The 27,931-nt window shown below is 41.2% G+C and overlaps 2 protein-coding genes and 2 long non-coding RNA genes across 11 annotated transcripts; 2 read left to right on the top strand and 2 right to left on the bottom strand.

Annotated features, from left to right (window-relative positions):
- Nucleotides 1-6: 6 nt before the first annotated feature.
- On the bottom strand, nt 7-6,919 carry LOC144477325 (uncharacterized). Of its 2 annotated transcripts, none has more exons than XR_013495178.1 (4): nt 6,610-6,919; nt 4,953-5,033; nt 3,877-4,829; nt 7-3,682 (listed from the first exon to the last, which is right to left on the bottom strand). It is a non-coding gene; the product is annotated as an uncharacterized LOC144477325 (long non-coding RNA). The 2 variants fall into 2 exon arrangements; XR_013495177.1 differs by having other exon boundaries at nt 7-3,679.
- LOC144477319 (fatty-acid amide hydrolase 2-A-like) lies at nt 6,643-20,741 on the top strand. 4 transcript variants are annotated; one of them, XM_078194992.1, is made up of 11 exons: nt 6,643-6,723; nt 14,473-14,652; nt 15,084-15,303; nt 17,069-17,286; nt 17,519-17,630; nt 17,725-17,879; nt 17,950-18,087; nt 18,163-18,258; nt 18,384-18,551; nt 18,627-18,809; nt 19,105-20,741. In XM_078194992.1, the coding sequence occupies exons 1-11, from the start codon at nt 6,721-6,723 to the stop codon at nt 19,210-19,212; spliced, it is 1,581 nt and encodes a 526-aa protein (XP_078051118.1). In that variant the 5' UTR covers nt 6,643-6,720; the 3' UTR covers nt 19,213-20,741. The 4 variants fall into 4 exon arrangements, with proteins under 4 accessions (XP_078051118.1, XP_078051115.1, XP_078051114.1 ...); XM_078194989.1 differs by lacking the exon at nt 6,643-6,723 and adding an exon at nt 7,970-8,334; XM_078194988.1 differs by lacking the exon at nt 6,643-6,723 and adding an exon at nt 11,889-13,109.
- Nucleotides 20,742-21,001: 260 nt separating this feature from the next.
- On the top strand, nt 21,002-27,884 carry LOC144477318 (fatty-acid amide hydrolase 2-B). 4 transcript variants are annotated; one of them, XM_078194984.1, is made up of 10 exons: nt 21,002-21,524; nt 25,095-25,267; nt 25,388-25,607; nt 25,731-25,948; nt 26,077-26,188; nt 26,411-26,709; nt 26,835-26,936; nt 27,019-27,183; nt 27,268-27,450; nt 27,529-27,884. In XM_078194984.1, the coding sequence occupies exons 1-10, from the start codon at nt 21,017-21,019 to the stop codon at nt 27,619-27,621; spliced, it is 2,073 nt and encodes a 690-aa protein (XP_078051110.1). In that variant the 5' UTR covers nt 21,002-21,016; the 3' UTR covers nt 27,622-27,884. The 4 variants fall into 4 exon arrangements, with proteins under 4 accessions (XP_078051110.1, XP_078051111.1, XP_078051113.1 ...); XM_078194985.1 differs by having other exon boundaries at nt 21,294-21,427; XM_078194987.1 differs by lacking the exon at nt 21,002-21,524 and adding an exon at nt 21,536-21,556.
- LOC144477326 (uncharacterized) lies at nt 21,327-22,205 on the bottom strand. Its single transcript, XR_013495179.1, has 3 exons — nt 21,924-22,205; nt 21,759-21,852; nt 21,327-21,653 (listed from the first exon to the last, which is right to left on the bottom strand). It is a non-coding gene; the product is annotated as an uncharacterized LOC144477326 (long non-coding RNA).
- Nucleotides 27,885-27,931: the final 47 nt, after the last annotated feature.

The raw sequence follows: 27,931 nt of genomic DNA, 5'->3' as shown, positions 1-27,931 counted from the left end.
GAACGCGCTACGCTTACATGAAGGAGAGGCGATTACGTGTAAGTTCTCAACGTGAACGGCATTCGTTTAAAGGATGATGTTGTTTTTGGAAGAAAACCATCGCGTACGACCGCCGGAAACGAGTTCGCTTTCGTTCAGGCTATTCAATAGAATTGTTAAAGTAATCGAGGCAGTTATAGGTGAGGAAAACCGCAGTAATTTTTATCATGACTTTACGCGTGTACGAAATTTTTATTATGCATCTCTGGCCGAGGGAATACTGTGAACTCTTTCAATCAATCGAAGTAGATTTTTATTCGTACAATGTAATTTTATACGTTTTATGGCAGTCGCAATAATTTTTTGCACATTATTTATATAATATATATAAATATAAATTTTACAATAATTAGAATTATATGTGAATGCATACTTTCTTAATCAGGTTTTAGTGAATGTTAATGGGCATGATCAAGCGCCATAATGGGGATTTTAGTATGATATTCCTTAATGAACACATAATTCTACGCGGATTATAGCGTCAGGAAGGTGTAAATGCTTCGCTGAGTCGGTGAGTTCACTGTAATCCCTCGCGCAGGTCGTGCACACGTTTCGCAAAACGAGCGGAAGAACAAATGATATATTTTTAAGTGGGGGCCGCATATAACGCGGACAGGTGTGTCAGGTTGGATCTTTTCGTTACATACCGAACGAACGTGAACGTCACGCGGCGACCACCGTATGTAATCCATGTGATACTATTTCTTTTATTTGTCGTGTGAATCGCGCGAGAGGATCAAATGCGAAATTTCACGTGGTCCAGGACTAATAATAAATGTATTTTATTATACACGAAATGTAAAACGGAGTAGCTTTGATAATATCGATATTTAAACACGATTAGAAAGGCGAAAACGAAATACTGATCGCTCGTCTGCTGCGACGTTTAAGTAATTATAATTTCATTTGTTTATCAACCCAGTCACGAGGATCCTTGGTCGCTGTTTAACCGCGGATCTTCGCGCTGGTGTAAATATCCATTAGCTGGAATGGACTTAAACTTTACTTTGTTAGATTTCGATGAAAATAAAAATCCTATTGAAGCGTTTTCAAACATTTTTCTATGCCTAAAACGCATAAAGTTTGCAATCTGGAATCGTACCGGGTTTGTCGAACATTTTACTCTACAGAACGGAATAAAATTTTTCACAATTCTATATATGGCTTCTATTAAATACTTTAGACATTCTTTGTTCGCTGTTGGATTTCGAAAATTTATTTCAAAAAACTGTTTCGGTGCTGCGTTTTCAACGCTTCGTACTCGAAGCTACTTCGACATACAAAACCAGCAATTTTCTTTCGTTCTTTCGTTTCTCTTCTTAGCATTACGTTAGTTTAGCAATTGATTTTTCAGCTCGAAGAACTTTCGAATTTTCAAGTTGTTAGATCGTTTTGGCAAACGAGCGAGTCGGTTGTGGAAAGAAAACTGTGGGCGACGCGGGGAGCGGTAGGTACCGTGGCGAATGGAAATCGGCAAAAGTGGATCGCGGTGTGTTACAGTGGCGCGTTGAATGTAAAACATATAAACAAGTAATTAACAATAATAATGGCTCGTAAACGACGATAATATGAACTTGTATTCAGTACTTAAGAATGGAAACACGGGAGCCGTACCTTATTAGAGACAGATCTGTGTCTCGACCGGAACCAGAAGACACGATCTTGCTTTCGCGTGCTCTTCCGGAAGCAATCTCGTTGTACAGTGGCGTGTGTGTGTCATTTAGTGGTTGTTTTCGCAGACCGTAACACCGTTTATCGAATACGATTAGTATTATTAACACTATTAAACGTGTTTATTGCTATTTATACGCATTTCCATGCCGCAACGCTGAACGATCATCCGTTTTAATGATTCTCTCTAATTTCGTTTCTCTTTCCTTAACGATGTTGCAATTATCTCCGCACATCGTACGCTACCGTTCAAAAATACAGTTTCACGAACGACGAACACCATTTGTGAGGAGCCAGTCAGTCGCGAGGACCAACGAGGACGATGCAAATCCGTTGCGTTTCGCGAGAGGGCGAGCTGCGCTTGTTCTGGGGAAAAAACTGATTTTCTATATTTTGAAGGGAAACACGGGGAATCGCGACTGACTGCGACGAAGTTGGCCTGTGTAATTGAAGAGAACCGATAAAGCAATTATAAACGAGCCACCTGCGTTGTTTTTCCTTCACTTCCGTTTTTCTTTCTTCTTTCGATGGATCCGTAGGATTATGTTAAAAAACATCGAATGATTTTTGAGAGGTAGCGTACGCGTCATGTTCTCATGGCTGATTAATTCAGCAGAAACACGGAATTAACAATGTTTTCATACGCTCGTTTTACTCAGCTGTAGTGTGCCCGTACCATCGCTGGAAGCTCTTTTTAAATCACCAGTTCCGACCACTTGTCGTCATCGAATCGATTGTTTAATGACACGATACGCGCGAGCGTTTCTTTCGATCAACGCCAGATTCTCGAGCGGAGCGATTGCCAGAAAAAACGAACAGGTGTCCGGGAAAGTTTTCGCGGAGGAACTCATCTGAATTACGTGTTTATCCAAAACATTCCGGGATACCAGGTGCTAAAATAATATTTACACCATGGAGCTCGTTTTTTCCGCAACCACTGATATCCTTTCTTGGGAAATGAGCGAACGATTAGAAAGGAACGATTGCAGTCTCGTTGCGAACGCTGACTATAGACATGTTTTACACAGGGAAACGAATGAGAATTCAGCGTCCTTTTCTGAAACAATGCGAGAACAGAACGAACGGAGAAAACGAAGGAAACGCTCGTAGAACTGTGTTCAGCACGTTTACAGTCACAACTTATGACTTTTATAACCCCGGAAGCTACCTTGAAATTGAAATGATTGCTTCGATGAAATAATCGGTTTTCTATCGTTTCAAGCTTACACGACCGGGCTGTGACCGTGTCGACGAAGATTCGAGATACAGAGATCGAAAAGAAACAAATTTTTAGCGATGTTTCGCACAAGCTGTACCGTGGCAAACGTGGCAGCGATCAAGTATACTTTGTACGAACTCACAGGAAAGGTTGTTTTAGCGAGCGAAGTGAAGCAAAGTTGGTTGTTCATTTCTCAAAAGGCCTTCGTCGTGGAAAGAGCTTTCAGAAAAACTGATTGTTCGTTCGTTTTTAACGACGCTAGTGATATACATACATATAAATATATATATATATATCTGTGCAATGTAAATAATATTTTTATCAAATAAACGGAAGCTAACGCGTAACCAGAACACGATGCTGCAGTTTTTCTCCGACACATTCTACCTCTGTCATTTTTAAACCTTATTCGATACGTTCTTTCTATCTTTGTTGAACCAAAAATAATTGTTTCGTCGTTGGGGCCCACGTTAATTCTTCCCGTGGCGTGGAAGCTGCCAACGATGCAACATTAAATCGCAATTTCCCTTTTTGTTCTCTTCTTTAATGACCAGTTGTCTTTACGAAATCTCGGCGTGTAATTCCGGACGTCACGGAGCCCGCGCACGCGGCCGCGCGAACCAGAAACTTTCGTGCATGCCTGTCGGTGGAATTTTCAGCGGAGTTGCCGATCGAATTGGCCAGAGGTATTGTCGGTGTGGTATTGACAAGCCACTTGTGCCGTGTATGCACGATGGAATTCTTGAAAGGCTACTGAAACGGAAAATGGTAATGAGTCATGATAAAACGTGGCCAGTTCGACGGTTTCCGTTATCAGAGCCCAACTTGCTCGATCGACGGACCCGCTCGCAAATATTCTAGTCTGTGTGCAGTTATCTGACCTAAAATATGGAAATCCGTACCTCCAATCGTCGAATCTATTAAATCCGGTTGCGTAACTCCTTTACCTTGTAATTGCGGCTCGAAGACGCGGGTTTCGCATGCTTCCGGCTGTCCTTCATATAAGAACGACGATTATTTTACGTGAACTTCGACGCAGCGTGTTCATCGTTGTGCACGACGATTGCTAGGCCAAAATGGATGTTTCATCATTAGCCTGTGGATATTTATGCAGTTATTCGTATAGATTTTTTACGATGCTGGCGATCGTAGAAATTAGCAAGGTCGCATAAAATATAGTCTCGATTTAGACTTTAAAGAACAGAAAATGTTAACTTTGATGGCAGTATGAATTTCGGGACAGATCGCGTCTCGATGCGTTCAGCAAAACGAGTTGAATGAGTTTTCGTTGACTTCAGGCTCCGCCATTTTGGTAGCATCGTTAAGGATCGCCGAGGAAGAAAAGAAAGAAGTCCTGGAGATGTTGAAGGAACGTGGAGAACGTTCGGGCGCCGTAAAATATCGATGGAAACGCCGGTAATTGGATGGGGAACGGTGGATTACGGTTCGCCCGGGGAAGGAAAGAAGCCCGTAACAACTGTTTTCCTCTGTCCGACAAGCACCGACGGCCGTTAACGATATCCCTGTTGTGTCAGCGCCCTTTTCAACACCGAATTCCGGCATCGATCAGCCACGGCGGCTAGCCCGTTGTTTCCATTTTCCTTGGCCGCCGTTCCGTAAAAGTTCTATCGCAACACCCGTTATGTCTGGGGCCGTTGCAACTCCTGCGCGTTGCATCAGCGCACTGGGCCGGTGTAAACAGCGGTTGCAAAATTTCACCGGCAAGAAAAAAAAAACACAATGCCGAGGACCGGACGACCATAATTCCGGCCCTCGGGCCATCCTCGGCAGGTTCGTGTTAAACGCGAGGGTAAAGAGTTCTTGGAAACAATTTCAGAACTTTTTCGGGTCGCTTTTGGTAACTCCTTTCTGCTTCAGCTTGAAGAGTGGACACGGTTTTCTGTAAAATTTGTTACGAAGACGAATTATCCTTTTTCATGAAGAAATCATTTTTATAGAATTATAATAGATGCTAATTTCTATTTCTTATGGAATTATTAGACACTAATAATATATATATTACCTCTCTTAGATTCAAGATTGCCGTCTTTCTTTATCTCGTGAATGCAAAAGAGTTTGCGACCGGTGGAATTCGAGGCGGCATCTGCAAATTTTAAGAAAGTATTACTACACGCTGCACGCAAGAAATATGTCTTGCCTCTTCGAAAATCTATGATCCAAGATCGCTAAAGATCTCTGTCCGAAAGTTGGTTCTTTTAAATTTGTTTGCAGTTCCTGTTTCCGCAGCTGACAGATTTATAGCGTGGGACTTTGATTTAAGCTCTGGCAACGGTCGAAAATAGATGCAGCGGATAGAAAGCGATAAAATGAGTTTCAGATTTTTGGCTTCGAGCAGTTGGGCGCCGTGGAACCAGTTTTTTTGGAAATAAAGAACAGGTCTCGGCGGTAGAGTCGAAGACATAACGGTCGTTTCTTATAAATGTTGCGCGTCCGCGTCTAGGACATTAATATTTTCGATGAACGATCACAATTGGTACGATTTCGCTAAAAAGAGGGATGATATTGCAATGTCACCTTGATCGGCCTTGACCAGCGGTCATCGAACGTCTCGGATTGCCGTCGAAAACTCGAAAACAGGTGTCGCGTCGCCGCAGCCGCTAACAATGTGCTCAAACAAAAGTAGCTCTTCGAAGAACTTGAAGATTTACGTCCTCCGCGGTTCGGAATGCCTCGGCTAAATTATGCGAAAGTACATAAATCATATTCGCACTAAATCATCGTCGTATTTTTTCCGAAGCTGGAATTTTCTAATTGGCGAAACAAATATCTTGTCGTTACTTAAAAATAGCCGCCATGCCGCATATGTCGGATTAGCAAGGAGAACGTTCTCTGATTTTTGGGTAGCCATTTTGTCTGAACAATCGTGAGCAGCTGGGTCCGCCATTTTGGGGCACACGGGATTCGCGCGATCAATGGAAACAGAATTTAGAAACGATGTCTACCTTTGAACGAATTAAAAGTCAAATTTTGACTTTTTGTAGAGGACGTTTACAACAAACTATACATTGCTTGCAGCTACGCAGCTTCGTTCATCTCAAATACTTTCGCAACATCGTTTCGTTCTGCGATTGTCTTATCAATCGTGATACCTACTCGCTATGTTTGTTACACGTTTGATATTACTCTTTGCTTTCATTCAAAAAATGTTATTTCATTATGCTATATTCGTATCAATTCTATTATTCATTATTTTTCTTCTCGTTCAATGCTTATACTCAGATATTTCTACGAAATATCATTTTATGATGTTACATTCGGCTTTTACGTATTTCATTTACCTATACTATCGTTCGCGATATCCGCAATAATTTCAGTCGGCCGGCGTAAACAGAATATTATCATTATTATCCAAAAGCGATAAATAAATCCCGACCGTGTCACGAGATTAAAATTTTCGATCGCCGGACGATATGCAATTGCGAGAGGAATGCGAGCGATTCTTGGGTGTTCGATACCGATCGTGTCTTGAATTCCCGTGATCGACCGGCACGAGCTGTTGGAAATATCTTTAATTAATAGCCAGGCAGACGATGAGCTGTATTTATCGGGACGGAACTGTTGCAGAGGAAGTCTGCGAATGCCGGCAGCATCCAGACTCCAAAAGCGGCAATTAATTGTCTCCCCTCCGCGGCGCGATCGGTACCGTTTTCTTTTCGTACCTGACGAGTCAAGTGGTTAGTCTTCATCTTGCCGTTCATCGTACCCCGACAGGACGCCTGTCGATCGCGGAAACCCACGTGGAGAGATCACCATTTCGGATCGTCTCCAGAATGGTAAACATTAGACCAGTGATATGCCGAATGTCCACGCGGTTTCTAAACAGTGATAACAAAAAGTTCTTTCAATGATTCCGTCACAGTGATAGTTGATTTTAAAAATGTCGTTCCTATTTATAGGTGATTCTAACAGTGTTTCAAATGGTTTATAGATACCGGGATACAATGTGAATTCATGAAAATGTACAGCAATAATTTCGAAAATATGAGGACAGTACGTTCGAAGAAATATAGAATGACAATTTGCAAAATGTAGAAATATAATTGTCAGAATAATTTTGAATTACGGATTAACGTAATGATCCCAGTAGTTATGAATTGATATAATAATTCTACTAACTATGAATTAATGTAATGATCGAGTGAAATTATTGGACAGTAATTTACTGGCTAGTAATTTACTGTTAGAATCAACGATACGTTACAAAATAATTTATTTAATTGGTCGCGGGCCAATCGATCTTAGTAGATTGCCCGATAAATTTTCTACGAGCCTTCGCTGACCACATCGTTGTATAGTTTAGAAATCGGACCTTGACAAGTGCGATCCATTTGCCAGAATTGGCAAGACTACTGGCAGACGCTGCGTCTCGTCCTGCTGGCCTCTTTAATCCTGACTAGTTCGAAGAGTCACTTTATCTCTACACGTATATGTGCAGTGTATACTACCACGTGGTAGTATACCCATATCTATACACGTATCTCTACCCATCTCTGTTTCTATTTTATCCGGACTTTACAATACCCAGAACGAATTCCAAATTTTCTAAACGGAGCAGACTCTTTTATCTCAATGCAGAAAATAATGGTAGCTTAAGATTATTCGTTGATTATTTATACAGTGACATAATGAACCTGCAAATATATGCTGGAAGTATGGACAGTTTGATTAAACAACTGATACCGATACCGTACAATCCTCCATCGACCCGAAATATTGTTAAATCGTGGAACTACGAATTTGCAGAATGTCGCGTGTAAAACTGCGGACACCGATCTTCCTGATGTCAGTTCTCCACAGACAGTTTGATTAAAAAATTGCCAGCCATCGGTGTCCGCGCTCGGTTTGCACGTTAATTCCGAAAATCGTCGGATCGTTCAGCGAGTCATTTGTCTATTTCCGTCCTCCTACACTAGCCAACTTAGCTGTTCGAGGCGGAAGTTGAGGGCGTCGCGAGTCTAGACGGTCTGGGAATCGCTGTGTCGAAGGAATTCCGTGCCGCTGATAACGGCGACCAATCGAGACGCGGTTAAGGTTAAGGTCGAGGTCTTGCCTAGCGTTTCGCGATTTCCTGGATCGACTCCCGGAGTCGTGTTTACGCCGTCGAACTGTTACGACGATGGCCAGGCGACGAGAGCAAGAGAGAAAGGAGGGCCGCTCGGATGTGGCTCGAGAAAGTATCGGAAAGCGAGAACTGCTGGCCCGGATGATGAATTCGGCTGCCGAGAAAGTTGTTGTTGTGTGCCAGTCGTCGCGTTTCGTTTTCTTCGGCTCCATGAGAGCGAGAGCCAGTCGAGCATATTCTGCTCGGTGGTTCTGTGACCGGTGGTGTGTCCCCTTGTGGATAGTCGTCCAACATCGAAATGGGGATTACTGTGGTGCTGCAAGTAAATAGTTGCTTCTTTTCTTTTGTACTTGGTGGCTGGAGGGTCGCAATCGTGTCGCGCATCTTCACAACGAAGGCTGTCGAATTATTACATATTATATTAGTATTATATATATTATATTTGACTTATTATATATTATATTATATTGGACTATTTGTTATATTAGCTTCAATGTATCCAGATTACGTCAGAGTACGAGATGTTCCTTAAATACTTGTGCCAGACGCATCAGGAATTTTTATGCCGGCGCAATCACGCCTGTCGCTTGCCACTTCTTTCTTGTGCTAATTTTTTTCCTCGCTTGTCCAGTGGATATTACCAGTTCTTATACATTTGCGTGGATTTCTAAGTATTGTGCGTAACAGTGAATACATAGTTTACCTATCGAGCAATGTGGTAGTGGAACGGTATCCAGTAAAATTGAAATTATAGCATCGAAAATAGTAGCTCGATCTTTTTATACAGTCATCAATTTTGATCAATCGAGTAACTAGAATTGTAGTAAAAAATTGCTGACCTGTCCATGTTATGATTTTTCATTTTTCATTTTTTCATTTTCACTCGCTCCATTATTCTGTGCTAACAAACCGAGTCGTATCGACCTTTCCTCTTAGAAAACGACCAATCAGTGAACGAGTCATTTCCTAGGTAATCAGTCATTGCACGTGATCCCGGAGCAGCATTTACCACAATCCTACCCTTCCCCGATAATTTCCGACCGCTTGACCATTCTCCGATTACGATCTTTTGTCTTCTGCGCTTTCTATTCGATTCGCGTTCAGTCTATCATTGACATCATTTCCAGGAGCGTTCCTCTTCCCGATACCTAGCGGATTCCAAACGGTTTTGCGTTCGTCATTTTCTCGGCACGCCGATTAGGCTCGGGGTTTTCTACTTCTAATGGCCTTTCGTCATTCCTGATATTCATCCTAATTGTTGTGACTTCTTTGTAGTTAATCATCGTACTCCGGATATTCAATTTCTTACAAATTCTCTGAACATTCAGGTATATTTGTTTTAAATAACGCTTCGTTGACAGAGAATCCTAAAACACGCGATTCTATAAACATTAATCTATACTTAAAACACAGATGGAAGTTATGAGAATCTTTGGGATTACTTACGAGATCAATTCTGAACTCGATTCTTATTGTCACCAATGATTCACAAGGTCGGAGCCGAAGTCATCGTATCGCCTGGCCGATTGCGAAACCTCCAGATGACCGATTTTCACGTCACGCATTGTCTCCCGCGCCGCTCGGTCTCCCGTGCGACTAAAAAGATTCACCGTCGACGCGGATCAGCACGCAATGAATTTATGGGGCCACTTCTCGGCTCCACGTGGACGGATTGCATGTTCGTAGTTGCGACACGCCGCGCCCGAGAGTGTCGGCGCGTTTTCGCACGTTCGCTCACGTGTTTAACTCAAATAACTCGCCCCGTTACCTCGTTGTTCGTGTTACGTCCCATTAGAACGCGTCACGCAGATCCTACAAATCGTGAAACGACAGGATAAATTTTTGCAACCACGACGACGAAATTGTTGAAATTGTTGAAATTGTCGAGATCGTCGCAAAAACAAGAAAGAAGTACGGCGAAATGCGGTACTTTATACTTTAATTTCATCGGACCGGTTATAATAACTGGTTTCGCGATTATTTGTTTTCTGCAATAACAAGATGGAAAATCGTTTCAATAAAAACTTGTCGATCTTCCGGCATCTGCAGTTTCATAAAGAGCAATCGTTTGGCATGTAAAAGCAGATGTTACGGATGTTGCGCGGCAGAAAAGGTTAAACTTCACAATAATTTATTCACGTCCCACTCTTTGAACTATCGTAACTTCGAGAAAAATAATCGTAGAACAGCGTTCGTCGACTCATTCTGGAGGCTGAAGTCTCTACTTTCTCCCCGCATAGTCGCTGATATATGATTCGCCAAGAGGAATTTTTAAACTTTTCCAGAATCATGCCAGTTTGCCGAATTGCCTCCACCAAAATATTTTAGCTTTATTCTTTAAAATAATCCCGGACAGACTACCGTACGATTTCTTTTTACGATATTACAACTGTTCAAAGGTCACATAAAAACGTTTTTCCGGAGAAATCGTTGAACTTTGTTCAATGGCATTTATGCACTTTACATGCAGTTGAACTTTCAGTAAAATATTAAAATAATTTGTAGCATCTGTAGAACGCAAATCGCTGCTTATCGTAGTCGATTATTAAATTTCTATTTTAGAGGAATATTTATTCTCCGACACATTGTTGCTGTATCTTCTAAATATTATATATCGTTTCGTCGCCGCAGAAAATTCATATCTTACGGAAGCATAATACCGGATAGATTGCGGGCAATAAAATACACGCTAAGTTTCATGAACACGGTCTAATCAATTTTACAATCTGTTATAAAACGATGTAGCGTGTAATACTCTGCATCTCAGAAGTTATTGACCCCTCTATTTTTATTTTGTCGAATAAATTATTTCAGAGCGTGCGAGCAGTCGATTGAGTTGCGCGATTTCATGGTTCATGTTTGGATACATGATGTAAAAGCATTAAAATTTTTATGAAACTGTCAGAAACCCGAATTTATGGTTCGGGATATCGACCATAGACGCTAACTATTGATGCTAATAGCTGGTGTTAACGTCCGTTTAATCGCTGGTCGGTAATAATTCATCAAAAAGAATGTCGGTGCGATGCGAGGCTCGAACAGCGTATGTCTCATATTTCATGGGATGTCGATTGCTCAGTTAATCGAAAATAGGTGTCTTTGACACATGTTAAACTAATGATTTTTACGACCGCAATAAATATCCGTAGAATTCCGTTTGTATGAAGCAACAGTCTCTTTTACAGTATGCATTATTTTCTTCAAATGTTCCGTTGGAATTCGATAATTTCGTAATCATTATAACTCAATCTTTCATTCTTCCGTCTACAGAGCCTTTTTCGCGATCCAGTATAATATGTCAAACGGTAGTGGTTCAATTCTTTCGATAGCTTAATATGTTAAAACAGTGATTCTTCTTCCATGAACTTATCAGGTACTTAAAATTCCTCTGACATAATAACATGCAAATAATGGAGTACACGTGGATGAAAAAATAATTGCATTACATCATAGTTGGTTTATTATCTACTTAGTACCGCAACCTTTGATCGCTCTAAGTCGCATTATTTGCCAAAAAGACGCCCAAAGCTATCTCTTGATATAACGCGACCTTTTCCAGCCTTTGCTTTTGCAAAAGGTGTCTGTTCGACAAGGAGTTCCGAGCTTTCAAAATGGCAACCGTGACACGAAAACTCTGTGAAAACGCTTCGAATGCATCTTGGTGCATAGCAAATGCAAATGCGAGTTCGTACGTCCGTCTCCGCGAGATTGTTTGCGAATAAGATGAACCGTACAAAGCAAATGCTGTGTTTATGGAAATTTGTGGGACGATGTTTAAAGATCGATGAAGTCTCTTAATTTTATCGATTGTACGCGAAGAAACGAGCATGTTCTAAGAAGAAGAATTACGTACAGAGGAAAAGTGACGATAATCCGACTGAAAATGAGACCTGAATTATTCTCCCCATCGTTAAACGTGTCAGACATAATGAACAATTCGAATTCCGTTTACGAAGGTCGAGTCATTTCCGTTTTGCAATAAAATCTGGAAATTATGACTGACAAACAACGATTAATTGAGTCGAATTTAATGAGAATATTTGTCTGTCGTTCGGACAGCATGATTCGTCGTAGAATCGCCTCGTCCTGTTATCTCAGACAAGAAGATTGTTATAAAAGTTTTAGCTAACAATGAAATTACAGGAAACTGAATGAGAGTCGAGAATGAGAATTTGAATCGTTGTTGGACAGTTCGAGCGAATAAAATGCCACGAGTTTTCTGTCGGCGGTAAGAACTAAGGGAGTGCAATGAAACAATTCCGTGGCTGGACAACGTATGTCAATAACTCGGTAGACTCGTGACCATTAATCCGTTCGATGGCTTGTTCGAGAAGGTCGGACTGGTATGTCTGTTTCACGAATCACCCCACCAAGATGGTTTTTCATTTAAGTATGCTGGACGCGTGTGGGTCCGTTTAGTCCGCGCCGCGACTACTGAATCACGTATGATATTTGGTAGACGGACGAATATTTTCTATCCTGTCATTCATTGTCGACGCTTTCGTTAGTGCTGACCGGTTAGTTTCGCTGGGACGTAAACACTGTATTGTTCCCGATCGAGAATCAACCGAGAACTATTTCGCGTGCCCGCGGTGTTTTGCGCAGATTCGAAAATCGGCAACGGGACCATGACGAAAAAAGGGAACACAGAGATCAAATGACAATTCGATAAACCCTGTTTGAACTTTGACTCTTCTGTGGTGCTAATTAAAGATCGATATCCCAGCGAAAATAATAATAGTTTTAAAAATCGGTCGCGGAGGAAAAGTCGAGCTATAATGGATATGGTAAAATTTATGGATTCTGTTATATAATCGATACGACCGTTTTGTAAATAACAATCGCTGCAAATTTCCTGGCAAGTGATACTAAAGGAAATTGGACTTCTAACACTTGTCTATCTACGGCAGTTTGTATAAACCATCGCGGCGATTGTGGGAATCGTGTCAAAGACTATAGTACTCGAAAGTGAACCCGAGAGGCACAGACAGAGTATCGAAGGTATTCTGAAGGAACAATTAGAAAAGACAAAGAAGCATGGAGTACATACTCTGCATATTGCCGATACTTTACATGAAGTTTCTTGGTAATAATTCGGTGAGTTATCGAGTCACGATCGATATACAGAGTTGTCCGAAAGAAAAATTTACGCTTTGTTCACGATACCCACATTTACAACATTTATTTTTAAGTGCGATCATTCTGATTGTCAAGAGATTCTCGATGATTGGTCGAGAAGTTAAATGCAGTATTACGCTACCAGCGAAGTCGAGCAAATGTGGCAAAAGCAACCATAAACAATTTTCCGAGACAAGAATCGATTCTGAAACTAATTATAGCATCGTACGTGAGCAATTTGAATTTTTAATCGAGCAATCGATTAATTTATAGCTTCGTTTAATCTTTCCTTTGTGTAAAAGTTTACGATCGTTGTCGGAAGTACACGACGTCCTTCGATTCTTATCAACGAGAACATGTGTTCGTTGCAGTTTGCATTTTATGCAATTGAGACGTTTCTTCTTAATAAGTAGAGCACTTTTCGTGCTTCGATCTTCAGTCTCCAGAGTTGCAATATTTAATCTTCTGAGCTTTGATCTTCAATGTTAAAAATTTCAATCTTCAATATTCCGAGCTATTGGAACTTTAATTACCAATCTTCTAAGCTGCGACATCCATTCTTCCCAGCTTGAACCTTTCATCCCCTGAGCTTCCATTTTCGATTTTCAGCTTTAATCACGCCTAAGCATTCAACCTTCTAAGTTTTGAGCTTCTAAAATCACAAATATGCTACATGCATTATCGTCATTTCACCAATTAGTCAGCGATTAGTTACAAAGACTAAGGGAATGCCTGCTGCTCTAAATTTACAGCACTGCATAACAGATTGCAATTATTATATCACTTACCTATACCAACGTTAATTTACACGCGATCAATTTGATAATAATTTTGAGGAAAAAAAAGATAAGTGTCAAAGCTTTTTTTATCTACCCGTCTTCATTAGTAAGTCAAAGACTTCGGCGCATAGGATGCTTTAATAATGTCAATTGGAGCGATACTACCGATTATTAAATCGAACTATTCCCGCTACACAGGAGAACTCCGTCAAAACGTTTTATCGATCGAACTACCAGTACCGAAAATTTAATAATCTAACAATAAATACTCTACTCTCGTGAACTACTTTCACCGACTTGGTGATAAAAGATTGAATCTTAAAGTAATCTCTTTCAATTAATATAATTAGTTGTCATCGTGTTCAATTGAATTTGAGTTGACTCACGACCTTCGATTATCATATAAATTTGTCTCGATCAGTTTTTCTGCCGGTCACCGATCAATCCTCTATTATTGTATCGTTAAAATAACTATGGTGCCTCGTGGGTAAACGATACACCAATCCTTATCTTGTCCCCTTGTTAATATTGCATTGCGAAACGGTCTACTGGCTTTTTCGCAGGACACGTTCACGCTGGTGCTTCAGAAGATACTGAAGTTTCTGCTTTTCTTACTGGAATGCGCGGTGATGCCTCTGATCCTGCTGCAGAGTTTCCGGAAACGAAGACAGCTGCCACCAATCAGAAATCATTTGCTACTGCTACCGGCCGCTGAGATGGCCAGGCGAATTCGAAGGAAACAGGTACTTGGAGACTCCGAAGTACAACAGTGTTGTCTCAATTTGATCTTATGACTTGTGGTGACGCAATCGCAGCATGAGCCTTCGGGTTGTCGCTATTCTGCACGTGGGACCTGAAAGCGTACAGGTTTGATTAGAATCAATGCCGTTTTTGTTAGAACACCTGTAAAAGCAGGTATCCTTGTTCACAAATTAGACTGTTAGTCAGCATGATATGTATTGCGCGTAATTTTATTCTCATGCTTTGACTATAATTTAAAAAAATCTACAAACAACACATGAGAGTACAGGGAGATCCAAAAGTGGTGGCCACAGTTTGAATTCTAAAGATTAGTCGGTTCTTCAGACCGTACAGAGTGGTTCAAAACCGGCTGCCCGAGTTCAACTATCGTTTTCGAATGAACTCTTTTATTTTGATTGTCTGTTTCCTCCAGGTCAGCAGTGAAGAAGTGGTCAAAGCCTACATACAAAGATGCCAGGACGTGAATCCGATACTAAACGCGATCGTGGACACGAGATACGAGGCAGCGGTCCAGGAGGCGCGGAAGGTCGACGAGTTTTTGTTGTGCACTACGAAGACTGAGGCAGAGATCGAACAGGACATGCCTCTTCTAGGTGTTCCCATGACGGTCAAGGAGAGCATCGCCGTGCAAGGTTCGTGCAATCGCTGCAACAGCCTCGCAATTCCATAAGTATTGCATTGACGTTACGAAACCAAAGACAGAGACAATTACGTGGCCGTGTTCGCTGTATATTCTACAAGACTGGTTCAAAGAAGTGAAGCGTCCAGATCGGACGTGTCCTCAATTCTTTCACTACCTTAAAAAATTAGTATCAGTTTCCTTCGTGAACCAAAAAATTACTCACTGCAAAAAGAAAGTAATAATGCCATCTAAGAAGGTTTTATAATTTCTCTTGCATTTGAAGAGTGCATGCAAATTCATTGTTAGATCTGACCAAATAATTCTGTGACTTACTGGACATCACAGTTTTTGAATCAGCTTGTATGAAAGGAACTGTAACGCAGAGACCAGTGTACTATCTTCGAGGAACTTTGATTTTTATGTAAACGATGAGGTAACATATGGAAATGCACCCAGTCCGCATGTCTTTGGATTGAAGAAGAGAGGAAAAAAAATGATCGTAGTATGTAGGACAATGTGCGTCGTTCCGAAGTCTCGGTGGTGTCTCCCACACGTTGCAATCGCAAACAAAAATGAATGACCACCATGTCTTAAAACCGGTTTAGCAAACTGCAGACGATGGGGTTCGAGTTCAATCGGACGAAGACGTTTACCGTGTTGTACTAAAATTCTTCTTCTGAGAATAACAGCGATCAGTCAAATGAATGATCCATTTGTTGAAACCATATGTTGAAATTATTTGACAAGGTTTGACAGAACTTTATGATAGATTATCGTACGATTCCCGATCGCTAATTGATACATCGCGATGTCTGCTTCTCTGTCGCATTAGCTTCGAAATCGCCGGAAGATCTCATTTGTCATTCAGATACGCATCTAAGAATCCTAATTTTTGTGCGAAAAGAGTTGATCCTACGTTCGAGGATAAAACGAAAAGAGAAGAAGAAGTCTCGTGAATAATTAAGAATTAACGATGAAAAAACTGAAACCAATGTCTATATATTACATCTTGCGTAATATATCTAACTATATCTGTATATTTTGCAAAAAAAAACGCAGTTCAGTAATAATAGCGGAATCGAGAATGGTGTCAGCTGCAAATCGTCGCTTCTCGACCAGATCCTCGGGGAAGTGTTTGAACTTTCTCTGTCCTAACGAGCTACCATCTTAGCACGTTCGATGCCCGTAAATATTCTCGCAACGCGTTCTCCGGCTCTTTGTTCCCTTTGTTTGCCGGTCATAGACGGGAAGCATTATTCATCCTCTGTTAATCGGCTCATGAAACTTTCGGCGCGGTCGATCTTTAGTCACACGCGTGTTACTGCGTCGTTGGTGATGCACCCACGGGTTATCACCGGGTTACGGACTTGACGGAGAATTACATGCATACGTTCACAAATGCGGTGCCGATATTAAAGAAGGTCTAACTTTCTTCGCGATTTCGCTAGACTAACAGCGATAATCTCTGATCCGGAAAATCATCTCTCTGATTTCAATTAAACTTTGTATGCACTTCGATCTGACACATGCCTCCAATGACACACGCTGGACTCCAGTTTTCCGAAGAAACTAATCTCTAATTAATTGCATTATAGCGTTAATTATCTTTCAGTCCCCTGTTATTAAATGCAGCTTCCTTCGATCTTTGTTTCTGTTTTCTTCACGAATTTGTAGTATCCTCCATGCTTTTTGGCGGTTGCTAAAAAAAAATGTGTACTTTTTAAATGTATTGTAATTGTTTGTTCATCGATCTTAATAATATTTAAATTCTGCAGGGATGTCTCACACTGTAGGCGTGAAGAAAAAGGCTTTGGACAGGGCCGACGAGGACGCGGTGGTCGTGAGCAGGGTTCGGGAAGCGGGCGCCATAATTCTGCTTGTCAGTAACACGCCGGAGTTGTGTCTGGCTTGGGAGAGTAATAACAAAGTAACTGGAACGACCTGGAACCCTTACGACACCAACAAAATAGCCGGTGGTTCCTCGGGTGGCGAGGTTCGTAACTAGCAATCACGCTCATTATGACGGTGATTTGAATGCACGGTGAAGCGACGCCAGTTGCGGCGCATTCAACATGGCAGCCGCTGGCCATTAAAGCGACTGTAACGAACACGGTTTTCCAGCATGAATATTCCAGTTTTTTTAAACCGAGTCGACGAAAATATTGCGCAGTCGGAGACAGGGAAATGCCTATTGCTATTAACTATCACTTTCGATGTTATTGTAGGCTGCTCTTCTAAGTTCTGCTGCGTCCATTATCAGTATCTCGTCGGACATCGCGGGATCGTCTAGATATCCCGCTATGTGCTGCGGAATTTTCGGTCACAAACCCTCGGCTCGTGAGTATATCCGCCATCTAGAAACTATATTTAATGTTTAAAGAAATGTTGCTATTTAAATTCTGAAAGTAAAACAATTATTACCTCACCGCAGATATGATATGCTGCACCGGTCACAAACCGATCTCGTCGGACAAGAACTGGAACAATTACTTCACGATTGGCACGATGACCAGATACGCGGAGGATCTTCCGTTGATGATGAGCATCGTGTCCGACGAGGATGTCCGCCCGCGATTCAGTCAGGAGGTTAATCTTCTTCTTCGGAAGCGAAAGAGTTTCGCGGTGTCCTAGTCTCACTGTCCTCTTCGTCTTCCAGGTATCTTTGAAGAATATGAAGTTCTTCTACTTGGAAGAATGCTGCGGCATAACCAACGGCATCAACGGCGATATGAAGCTAGCTATCGATAAGCTGAGGAACTATCTGGAAACGACCTACGGGGTCAAAGTGCAACAGGTTTGTTAATATTATTTATAGATATACAATAAAATAGATAGAACCAATTAATTGTCATAAAAATGTTTTCTACAGGCGAAGTTTAACGACATGAAATATGCATTCGACATTGCGGTTCGTTCCCTGCTGAATATGAAAGTGGACGACGTTGAAAACGAATTCGAAGCCTCGGTAATTAAAGTTGAACATTTTAAGTAATTAAATGGTAAAACATCGTTGATATCCTGATATTAAATAAGTCTTAATATTAACGATAACGTTGATACGTATAAAATGACACAATGTCACTTCCATAGAGATCCATAAAAATCTTGCTGGAGGCAGTCAAATACGTCTTTGGTGTTTCGCGGTACTCTTTCTCGATGCTATCATACGGATTGGTGAAATGGTGCTTCGGGAAATTACCTAAAGGCTATCGCCATAGAATGTCGGACAAGGTAGTGTCGCTGAAGAAGCAATTCGAGGTATAGTAGCATTGAAAACCTATTTAACAATGATATTTCGAAAAATTAAAATATTGAAGAATCCCGCGATCTCAGGATGTTTTAGGAGACAATGGCGTCCTTATCTACCCGTCGTTCATCGGCCCAGCTCACTATCGGTACCAGATGTATCCTAGAATCGCGAATTACACTTACATGATGCTCTACAACGTGCTAGGACTTCCGGTAACGCAGTGCCCGATGGGATTGAACAGCAAAGGACTGCCAGTCGGCGTTCAAGTAATTATCTCCTGATATTTATACTTTCTTAATTTATAATTATATACAGCGCAGTAGGTGGCACCTAAGTACCGCCCCTTTTAACTAAGCCACCCTATATATTTAAAAAGAAACTGAACAGTACTCGAGACACTCCTACGATATCGTTATTATCGCCATTCAATTACCGATAGCCCGCTTTCGTTGTGTAAACAAAATCGAAGAGCGGCGATTAAAATATTTTTACAAAGATAACGCGGTATTTGCTCGCACTCGTGACTTTCGATAGATAATAAAGATGCTGTTCTGTTCACAGATCATTGCGAACGCCGGCAACGATCAGCTTACCATTGCCATGGCGAAAGAAATCGAGAGAGTGTTCGGTGGCTGGCAACAACCGCCCGCGACCGAGATATCCGTTTGATCAGCCAGCCGTTATAGTTCGCCATGCAATCGGAAGAAGGTGTTCCCACCGCGCGAAAATCTGCCCATTTCTCATCAACGTAGCCGATTTTTACAACTATCATTCTCCGATCCGGATTTCCATGAAATAGCCAATGCAATCAACGAACTGTAATTTATGCAACTCGAAAGCGACGAAAATGAACGCTCAACAGATTCGGACGAGTCTGTTCGTACGTGCGAATAATTAATACAAGCCTTCCGACTGCGTGAGACCGACGAAACTGGATTAAGAAATACGATAAACAAATGTAATGTTGCGTTCTGGAAGATCAAAGGCCGAGTTCGTAATCTCTTACGGACGAGTAAATTTTGTATCTGCACGCGAGCAATTTGGATGACCAAATAAGGGTCAATTTTGGTGCTTCTGCGTCCTACTACTGGCAAACGTTCGTTAGTTTTTAAGAGACAACGAAGAAGTTATATGTCCGGTTGAATGAAGATGGAAGAAAGAGGACATGAAGACGAGTGTCCGTAATAAAGGGACCAAAGTCCGTCGCTTCGAACGGTGGAGACTCGAGAACCACTGTGCAGACCTTGTACAGCACGATTCTCGTATTCCGGATCGATCGTTCCGGTAAATTAGATTGACGAGGGTTCCTGATTATTTTTAGACATTTTTATAACTTATTTTAGTACAATGGATCTTTGCACCTCTGCGTTGTCCCTTTGTTTGATTCAAACACACATTAAGCGCATTCGCGACACCCTCATTCACGATTTACTGTCTCTGTTCACAAGGTTCAACCATTTTCAATTATTCATGAGAAGCATAATGAATTCCAATGCATTTCGACCGAGAGAAACATTGATTCGGCGACATTTGGGATTGGAGCTTCACAAATTGTGCTCGACGTCATACATCCACCCCGTCTAAATTGCAGCGATGTTATCCATACATTTTCATCTACTTATAAGAGTATTACTTTTTATATGTATATATTGGAAATAAATACAAGTTGTCTGTTGAAAGGATTTTCCCGGCATTTGTTCGCGGAATTGCCACCCCTGCTAACATAATCGTCGCACCCTGGCATTTATTTAAGTTCTCACATTGCTGTCAAAATACCATGCACATTTTGAACTGTGTGAAAATTACTAATTGTAATTATGACTAGCCACTAACATACATCATGGAAGCAAGTAAAATGACTCAGTAAGATAAATAGAACGATAAGATGCGTGAGAAAAGTTTCCAGCGACAGAAATGTCACGTATAAGCGGAATTTTTGTGTTGTACGTGATCGGTGAAAAAATAAAGAAATATTTTTAAAATAACAGTTGCTCGACAAAGAAGCGGAACTCAATGTATAAAATTTTACAGCAGGAGGATGCCGCCAGACTATCACAATGAATATGCAAGGAATTATTAAAAGAACAAATAACTCGAAACATGCAAGAATTGTTTGGAAATTCATCGTTAACTCAAAATGTCTTCTCTAATAATTCTCACACTGTCGTAAATCAGTTCCCCCCATTCACCATTAAAAATGCAAAATAAACTTGTAACATAAGTAAAAATAAAAATTACAAAGAAACTTGTAGTCCGTTGAAGATGTCGTTATTTATGCAAGTAAAACTACCGGCAAAAGTCAGCATAAATCCCAGTTATTTCTCCACTAATTTCCATGCGAAACATGGCTAAATAATTAACAGCATTCACATAATTCATTGAACGATTAATTCTCGAAAAATGGTCCAGATCATCAAATTGTCCCGGCGTTTGTCGGAAACGACTTATTAAGAAAGACATCGAGTTCCTTGTAATGACAGGAGCATGGGGAAAGTTTAATCAAACGAGATTGATTGATGTCGGTTACGAGATCGATCGCGACCCATCCTACTTTCGCCTCGTCCTCGACGACACAATGCTAAGGCCAGGATCAACGAGTGGCAGCGTAGCCACGGGGATCTCCGGTGTCAGTGAGTTCTGCGAGTCAGTGATTGGAAGAAGTCGGACGCGCGGGACTGGCGGACGCGATCCTAATCAGTTATCAGTGCACAGTCGTCGAAGAAGAACCGGCCGGTTCGTTGGTGCCAATCGCTCGCATGCTTGCAGATCGTTTTTCCTGGACGTCCTTCGCGCTTTATCTTCCCAAGGGAATCGATCCGGCGCTGTGCCCGGAACCGGGAGCGATCGAATTTTGCCGCGGGAACAAAAGAGACGAAATCGCGAGGTGAGAGTTCCGACCAATTTGTTTCTTAAACAACGAACGGACCGACGCTGTCGCAGACTCTATTTTCGCGAAGTTAGGAGAAGCTTCTTCGCGGACGGTAAATATATTTCTACCGGAGAAGACGAAGTGGTAATTTTTCAATTTCTTAAGATCTTGAAAATCTTGATCGTCGTAGAATTCCTCGTCGAACATTTTACTTTGCTTGTAGTGTACTGGTATCATCGAGCTGCAATTATAACAACAATTAATTACAGTGAACGAGCTTTCAGGATTTAATTGAAAATTGCTATTGGACATTTTCTTTGTTCGTTTAGCCTCTTTCGTATTTTACCGTTCGTTTTGTCCACGGTGAAAATTCGCTGCCTAATCGCCCGTAATCGTTGTACACCAGGCCCATTATCAATGAAATTTTCTTTCCTCGAAAACTGAAAGCGAATAGGTCGATAAGAGAATCATGCTTCTACCACGAGAATTGTAGAAACCATTATGGAAATACCTCCATTAAGATTGTTGATCTTTCTTCGTGAACAATCATTTCGCAGAATATTTTATTAGCAAATATCTTGGCACCGCAACTTTGGTTCGTTCGGCACGGAATTTCTGAAGTATAAGGTCGGTCGTCAAGATCCAGACTTCGTTTTTTCCGAGTTTCAACCTTTGTTAGCCAGCGTTACCTCACCCGAGGATCGAAATGCATCAGGAAGTCTCTTCCGCGACCCAGGCGGAATTATATTTATATATCTTCGTTGCGTTAGTGATGGAGACTCCAGCTGCGAACCAGTTATACGCCAAAAATAAAGGCGCAAACACGTGTTGTCCGATTAACAGCATTCTTGTACGGTTCTCCCCAAAAAGAGAAGTGCCGGAGCAATCCCAACGCATTTCGCGTGGACCTCTGCGAAGTCAGGTCCTACCGCAACTCCGATAAATGTTCGGTAGATTTTATAAAAGAATTTTATTCCTTTGCATCAGTCTCATCCGCGACATCGCGGCAGTCGCATAATTGTAGCGTTTACGAGCGTGATTCCTGCGGGCAACACTTAAAATATTAATTAACATATTCCGCGCCACGTGTACCGCCGTTGGCGCATGCTCATATATTTATTTAACGCGCTTAAAAATTAGTTGCAAATTAATTGGAGAATTATGTTTTATTAGAGGTAAGTATGTTTCATTATTTATGCATACACACGGCTTGCCGCGTAATGCGTTAAAGTGTTGCACGATTATCGAGAAGTCATCATTCTGAATTCATTATACCAACTTGCAATTTTCAAGCTTCCTTTATGCGTACATACTGGCCTTTGCCACCGAATGTTCCGTATTAACATATCGATGAATTTCACAGGGACACTATCGATTTGCACGACAGTGACCATTCGCAGTGGTTGCAAAGTTTTTCCTTTTTTTATTTTTTTTTTAATATTACGCCACTGACTTTGACGAAACGAAATTTGGAAAACATTGCTGCCATTCGGCTGAATAACAAGAAGATCTTTCTTTTACTTCAAATTATGCTGCATTAAATAAAAAAATCATGCATTTTTGTTCGAATCTGTATGATCAGAACTGTCCTATTTTGTAAACTATGATGGATCTCGTTGCTTCTATAAAAATACAAATTTTTCCAGTCTGACTATGGGTTTCGAATCGATCGTTCGATAATCGGCGACAAACATTGTGACGATTTGGTATTCTAAGCAGAAGTTTTAGTACTCCTTCGGGTGCCCGATTATACCTACATAAAACAAATCGTTAAAAATATTTTTTTTGCAATGACGCGTGTTCCAACTGTGTCAAAGGTTAAATGCGACATTCTTATTTTATTGAGGTTGTATAATAACCCGACTGGCAGCTTCATGTAAATTATTTTTATGACAATGTAGTCATGTAATCTAATAGCGAAACATTTGAATGGATGATATCTTGATGCTTGTAGCGCGCACTGATTTTTCTTGAAATCCCAGACCGACGATGATGCGTTAATTGTATTCAATTTTCAATGCATGTACAAACAGTTCGTGAGACTTCTGATTCAATTTCACAATGCAGTATCTAGTAAATTTAATTTTATCTGAATACATATTCATAAAGTGAGAAACGAAAATGGTAATTTTGAATGGAATACAATGGAGTACGTTGTTGGAAACAACTACATACTCTGAATATTCTAGTCTACAGAATTTTATATACGATTCCATAAAATTTTCATACAATTCTACAAAATTGAATATACAATTCTATAAAACTTGTACACAATTCTTTACAATCTCGAAAGCGTTAAAATGGTTGTAATGTCTCTTGACGAGAGATATCCTACTGCAAATGATCGAAGTAGTGCATAAGCGATAAGGTCGACGAACGACAACGTACAATTGATACTCTATTAAAACGAGAAAGAGAGAGCTTTCCGTTTGGTATCCATTTGTAACGTGACCTGAAAATGTTCCTTTTACATCCTACGATAAGATGCGAAGTTCTACGCATGGCAGTGATTTCGCAAATCCCTAAGAATTCAGGCTAGGCGCACCGTTTCGGGCTATATCATCATTGCACAGGGTAAATCCGTGACGAACCAATAGTCACGGGAAAAGTATCGCTCCGTAATAACATCGTACTTAACCGCGTTTTCGCTCCCTTTTCATTTATTTATATCGGCCACAATGGCAATCTAGCCGATACTTCGCTTGGCGCTGTCGAGAAGAACAAATCGAGTCGGTTCGGCTCATGTTTCCAATAGTCCGTGCCATACTATTACATATTCATGACACATTAATGCAGTCAACGGAACACTGCAAGAAATGTTAGTAGAGATTACCAGCAGTATGATTAATACAAAGCAAAAAAGTTACTGAAAAACTTTACTTTTGACACTACATTACCTTCTGCAAAATGTTGGCGCAGTTATCTATATTTCGATCTACAGCGATCTACAGCGAGCACGGTTATTTCAGCGAAACAGCAAACGGCGTGGGTGGAAGTAGCATCGTCGGTCCTTGAGGATTCCGTTGTGTTCGTGAGTTTCCCTTGTGCAATGGGGGACCACCCCGTTGCCGAGCGAGGCGGTTGCCGGTTTCTCGAACCGGCCTGGTTGCCCGGTTACGTGATCCTTTTAAATCTAGTCGGTGATTTTTGTCAATGTCCCGATCCATACGAATCGCGCGATTATATGCGCACGGACAGGTGATAGACCTCCAACGGCGACAAATAACGACGCCGTGTGCCGATTTCATAAGTCGCGATGAGGCCTTCAATGAATGCCCGCGAACGGGAATGCCATGGTTCGCGCACGCGACGAACCTTTGATAAGCGTTCCATAATTTTCTATCGGCGCGAGCGTTCCATTAGAAACACGCCGTCATTTCAATCAAACGAAGTCAGCGATCAAACTCCACTGGAACGTTACAGTTTTTATCATTCAAGTTGCCAACTTTGTTACTTAATCCTTTAAGTATCATTGGCACGTGTAACGCACGTTTCATAATCTCTGTTGCATGATTTTTCTGCAAAGTTTATTTATTGTATGAACGTGCCGTCAATCGTTAGAGGTCTGGCAAAGTAAATTGTGAACGGCGACCTATTTAATGACGCAGATCGTCGAAGGCACGCGATAGCAAATCTAATTCAGTTCTTCTCACATTAGATGAAAACCTTGATTCTGTTACAGGTATGGCGTTATTTGCGAGTGTGATGTTACTATGGATGCACTTCCAGGGATTCGTGATCAGATACCTGCTTGCACTGTTTTACATCTTCGGACCACCTCGATTACCGCCGATCACCAATTCGTTATTGAAACAGAGTGCGTGCACACTGGCTGAGAAAATTAGAAAACAAGAGGTAAGACTACTATCGCTACAGATAAATCAGTGATTTTATAAAAAGAAGTAAACTCGTCAAAAGACAATAACGATCTCCAGAAACACGATAGTTTATAACTTTTCAACTTAATAAAACCAGGTGTCCAGCCAAACGCTAGTGCAGGCGAGCATCGACCGAATCAAAGAGGTGAATCCTTTCCTGAACGCAGTAGTCGAGGATCGATACGAAAAGGCATTGGCAGAAGCGAAGAAGTGCGACGAGATGCTGAAGAGCGGAGAAGTGAACGCTGTCACGCTGGAGAAGACGAAGCCACTTTTCGGTCTGCCTGTCACCATCAAGGAGAGCTTGAGCCTAAACGGTAAGAACCGCAGAGGATACCACCTGGATCTGAGACAGAGAAAGAGGGGGAGAGAATGAGAGCGTGTGTGAAAGACAGAGAAAGAGCAGAAGACGCGTTCTAAATAAAATTGTATTCATTCAGGGATGAGCTGCGCAGGTGGCAACTTGGCTAACAAAGGTCGAAGAGCTACTAAGAACAGCGCACTTGTGGACACGGTGTTGAATGCTGGAGCGATTCCATTATGCGTTACCAACACGTCAGAGTTATGCTGTTCCATTCACAGCTCGAACGTTATAACTGGAGAGACGAAGAATCCGTATAACACCAGGCTGTCGGCTGGTGGATCCTCCGGCGGAGAGGTGAAACGATTTAATAAACCATTTAATAGAGTGTAGTGCTCCACCATTACAACTGAAACTCCAGCATTTACCAAAAGATTGGAGGAAGCTTCAATTCTAAGTATCGAATTTATCTTCAATGATTACAGGGAGCATTGCTAGGCGCTGGAGCGTCCGTGCTCGGTTTCGGCACGGATCTACTCGGTTCCATAAGAATACCTAGTCTCTTCAATGGCGTCTTTGGTCACAAACCTTCTACAGGTAAGATTCTAGAAGATTTCTCAGTGTTTCTAGTATTCGAAGTCGCATCCAAAAGTACACTGATCTAAAAAAAAAAAACAAGAACTTAGTATTATAGTGAATATTGAGAATCAAGAATAAGGGAATTAATTTGTGATGATAAAAATTGTCTCCAATTGCGAAGAATAGTTGGAAATAATTAGTAGAATAGTAGAACTAATATAATAATCTCCTGGTCTGCAGGAATAGTCTCGGTCGAAGGACACTTTCCCTATTGCAATGACCCGACGTTCCTGAAGATGCTAACTGGTGGGCCAATGGCGAAGCACGCTAAGGACCTGCGGTTTGCTCTGAAAATTCTCACGCCGGGCTTGGAACAGACATTGCGTTTAGACGAGCCGATCGACCTGAAGACCATCCGAATATTTTATTTAGAGCAGTTCGACACTGTATTCAGTATACACCATGTTACGTCGGACATAAAGGAAAAGATTAGGGACGCTACGCGACATCTGAGTCGACTCGGTGTGCACGTGGAAAAAGTAATGCCATGATATTATATGATACACAATATTGGTTTAAAGAAATAATCTTTTCATTTTAAAATAATATTCCCAATCTATTTATTCGTGGCAGGCGTTTATTTAATCGATCATTGGTATTCCAGCTGTCGGAAGAATACGTGCCGAATATGCACTTGCATTTCCTGTCTGTCTTCAGCTTTTTAAAATTGCCTGAAGAGGTGCTACATATTCCCAACGTTGACTCGGTAATACTAATATCATTTTCAGTACTCATTTTTATCCTTGCAAACTTAGAAAAAATTACGATTGCTAATTTTATCTTCATAGGCATTCTCAGCATTGGTCGAGTACCTGAAGGCGTTGGTTGGACTATCACCGTGTACAGCACAATTGTCGTTAACGAGGTTGACGACGGAACTAAATGGCTGCATGTCGAATGAAAAAGTACAGGACCTGCTTGTAGAAAGAGAAGTCCTTCGTAAAAAGCTGAACGTAGGTCAATGGCGGTCTTAATCTAATTCTATTTCATAAAATTCGATGACGATGTTTTATTTATTTAAATTGCTGTGCTCGCAGGCTCTGCTGGATGAACGCACCGCAATTATAATGCCAGCGTACGTGCAACCCACGTCCTATCCTACGGATATTGTCGTGCAAAGCGATTCTGCACTGTACAGCGCGTTCTGCAATCTCATGTACCTTCCAGCGACACACGTGCCAATGGGACTGAATAAAAACGACATACCTGTCGGATTCCAAGTAATTAAAATCGATTCTTAGGGCTGAAAAATCAATATTACGGAGCGCACAAATTTTACAATAATTTCGAAATTTTAGGTGGTGGCTGGCTGCAATCAAGATCGTCTTTGTCTTACGATTGCCGAAGAATTAGAGAGAACTTTCGGTGGCTGGGTGCCACCCCCAAGTTGAATTTACGTTTCAACACCATTGACGATCTTCATATCGTTTAAACGGACTGAATTCAATTTGTTTATAGTATAAATGAATGCAGGGGTTTGTTTCACGCGAAACATAGTGTATAGAAATCATTTTCATTGAATAGTTCTACGAACATACTTCTACGAAACATGACAAACGCATCGGAAACATCAAATTCCAATTGTAATATTCATGCTAGGATAATGAAAATTATGTAATTATTTGGTAACTGAATAAAAGCTAATGTTAGGTAACGTATTGTCAACTGTGATCAACATTAGACGTCACTTTTTCAATAAAA

This window comes from Augochlora pura, chromosome 11 (genome assembly GCF_028453695.1).
Source record: "Augochlora pura isolate Apur16 chromosome 11, APUR_v2.2.1, whole genome shotgun sequence".
In the NCBI taxonomy this organism is placed as follows: domain Eukaryota; kingdom Metazoa; phylum Arthropoda; class Insecta; order Hymenoptera; family Halictidae; genus Augochlora; species Augochlora pura.
The sequence above is the reverse complement of the archived record's forward strand: the minus strand, read 5'-3'. Positions and strand labels throughout refer to the sequence as shown.

Bases quoted from the DNA above. Each gene is read 5' to 3' on its own strand.
- LOC144477319 (XM_078194988.1), top strand. From the start codon at position 13,050: ATGGAGTACATACTCTGCATATTGCCGATACTTTACATGAAGTTTCTT. The intron at 17,631-17,724 runs GTGAGTATATCC...ACCTCACCGCAG, and splicing joins CGGTCACAAACCCTCGGCTC to ATATGATATGCTGCACCGGT. The intron at 18,552-18,626 runs GTATAGTAGCAT...CCGCGATCTCAG, and splicing joins CGCTGAAGAAGCAATTCGAG to GATGTTTTAGGAGACAATGG.
- LOC144477318 (XM_078194984.1), top strand. From the start codon at position 21,017: ATGACAGGAGCATGGGGAAAGTTTAATCAAACGAGATTGATTGATGTC. The intron at 25,268-25,387 runs GTAAGACTACTA...TAATAAAACCAG, and splicing joins AGAAAATTAGAAAACAAGAG to GTGTCCAGCCAAACGCTAGT. The intron at 26,710-26,834 runs GTAATGCCATGA...TTGGTATTCCAG, and splicing joins TCGGTGTGCACGTGGAAAAA to CTGTCGGAAGAATACGTGCC.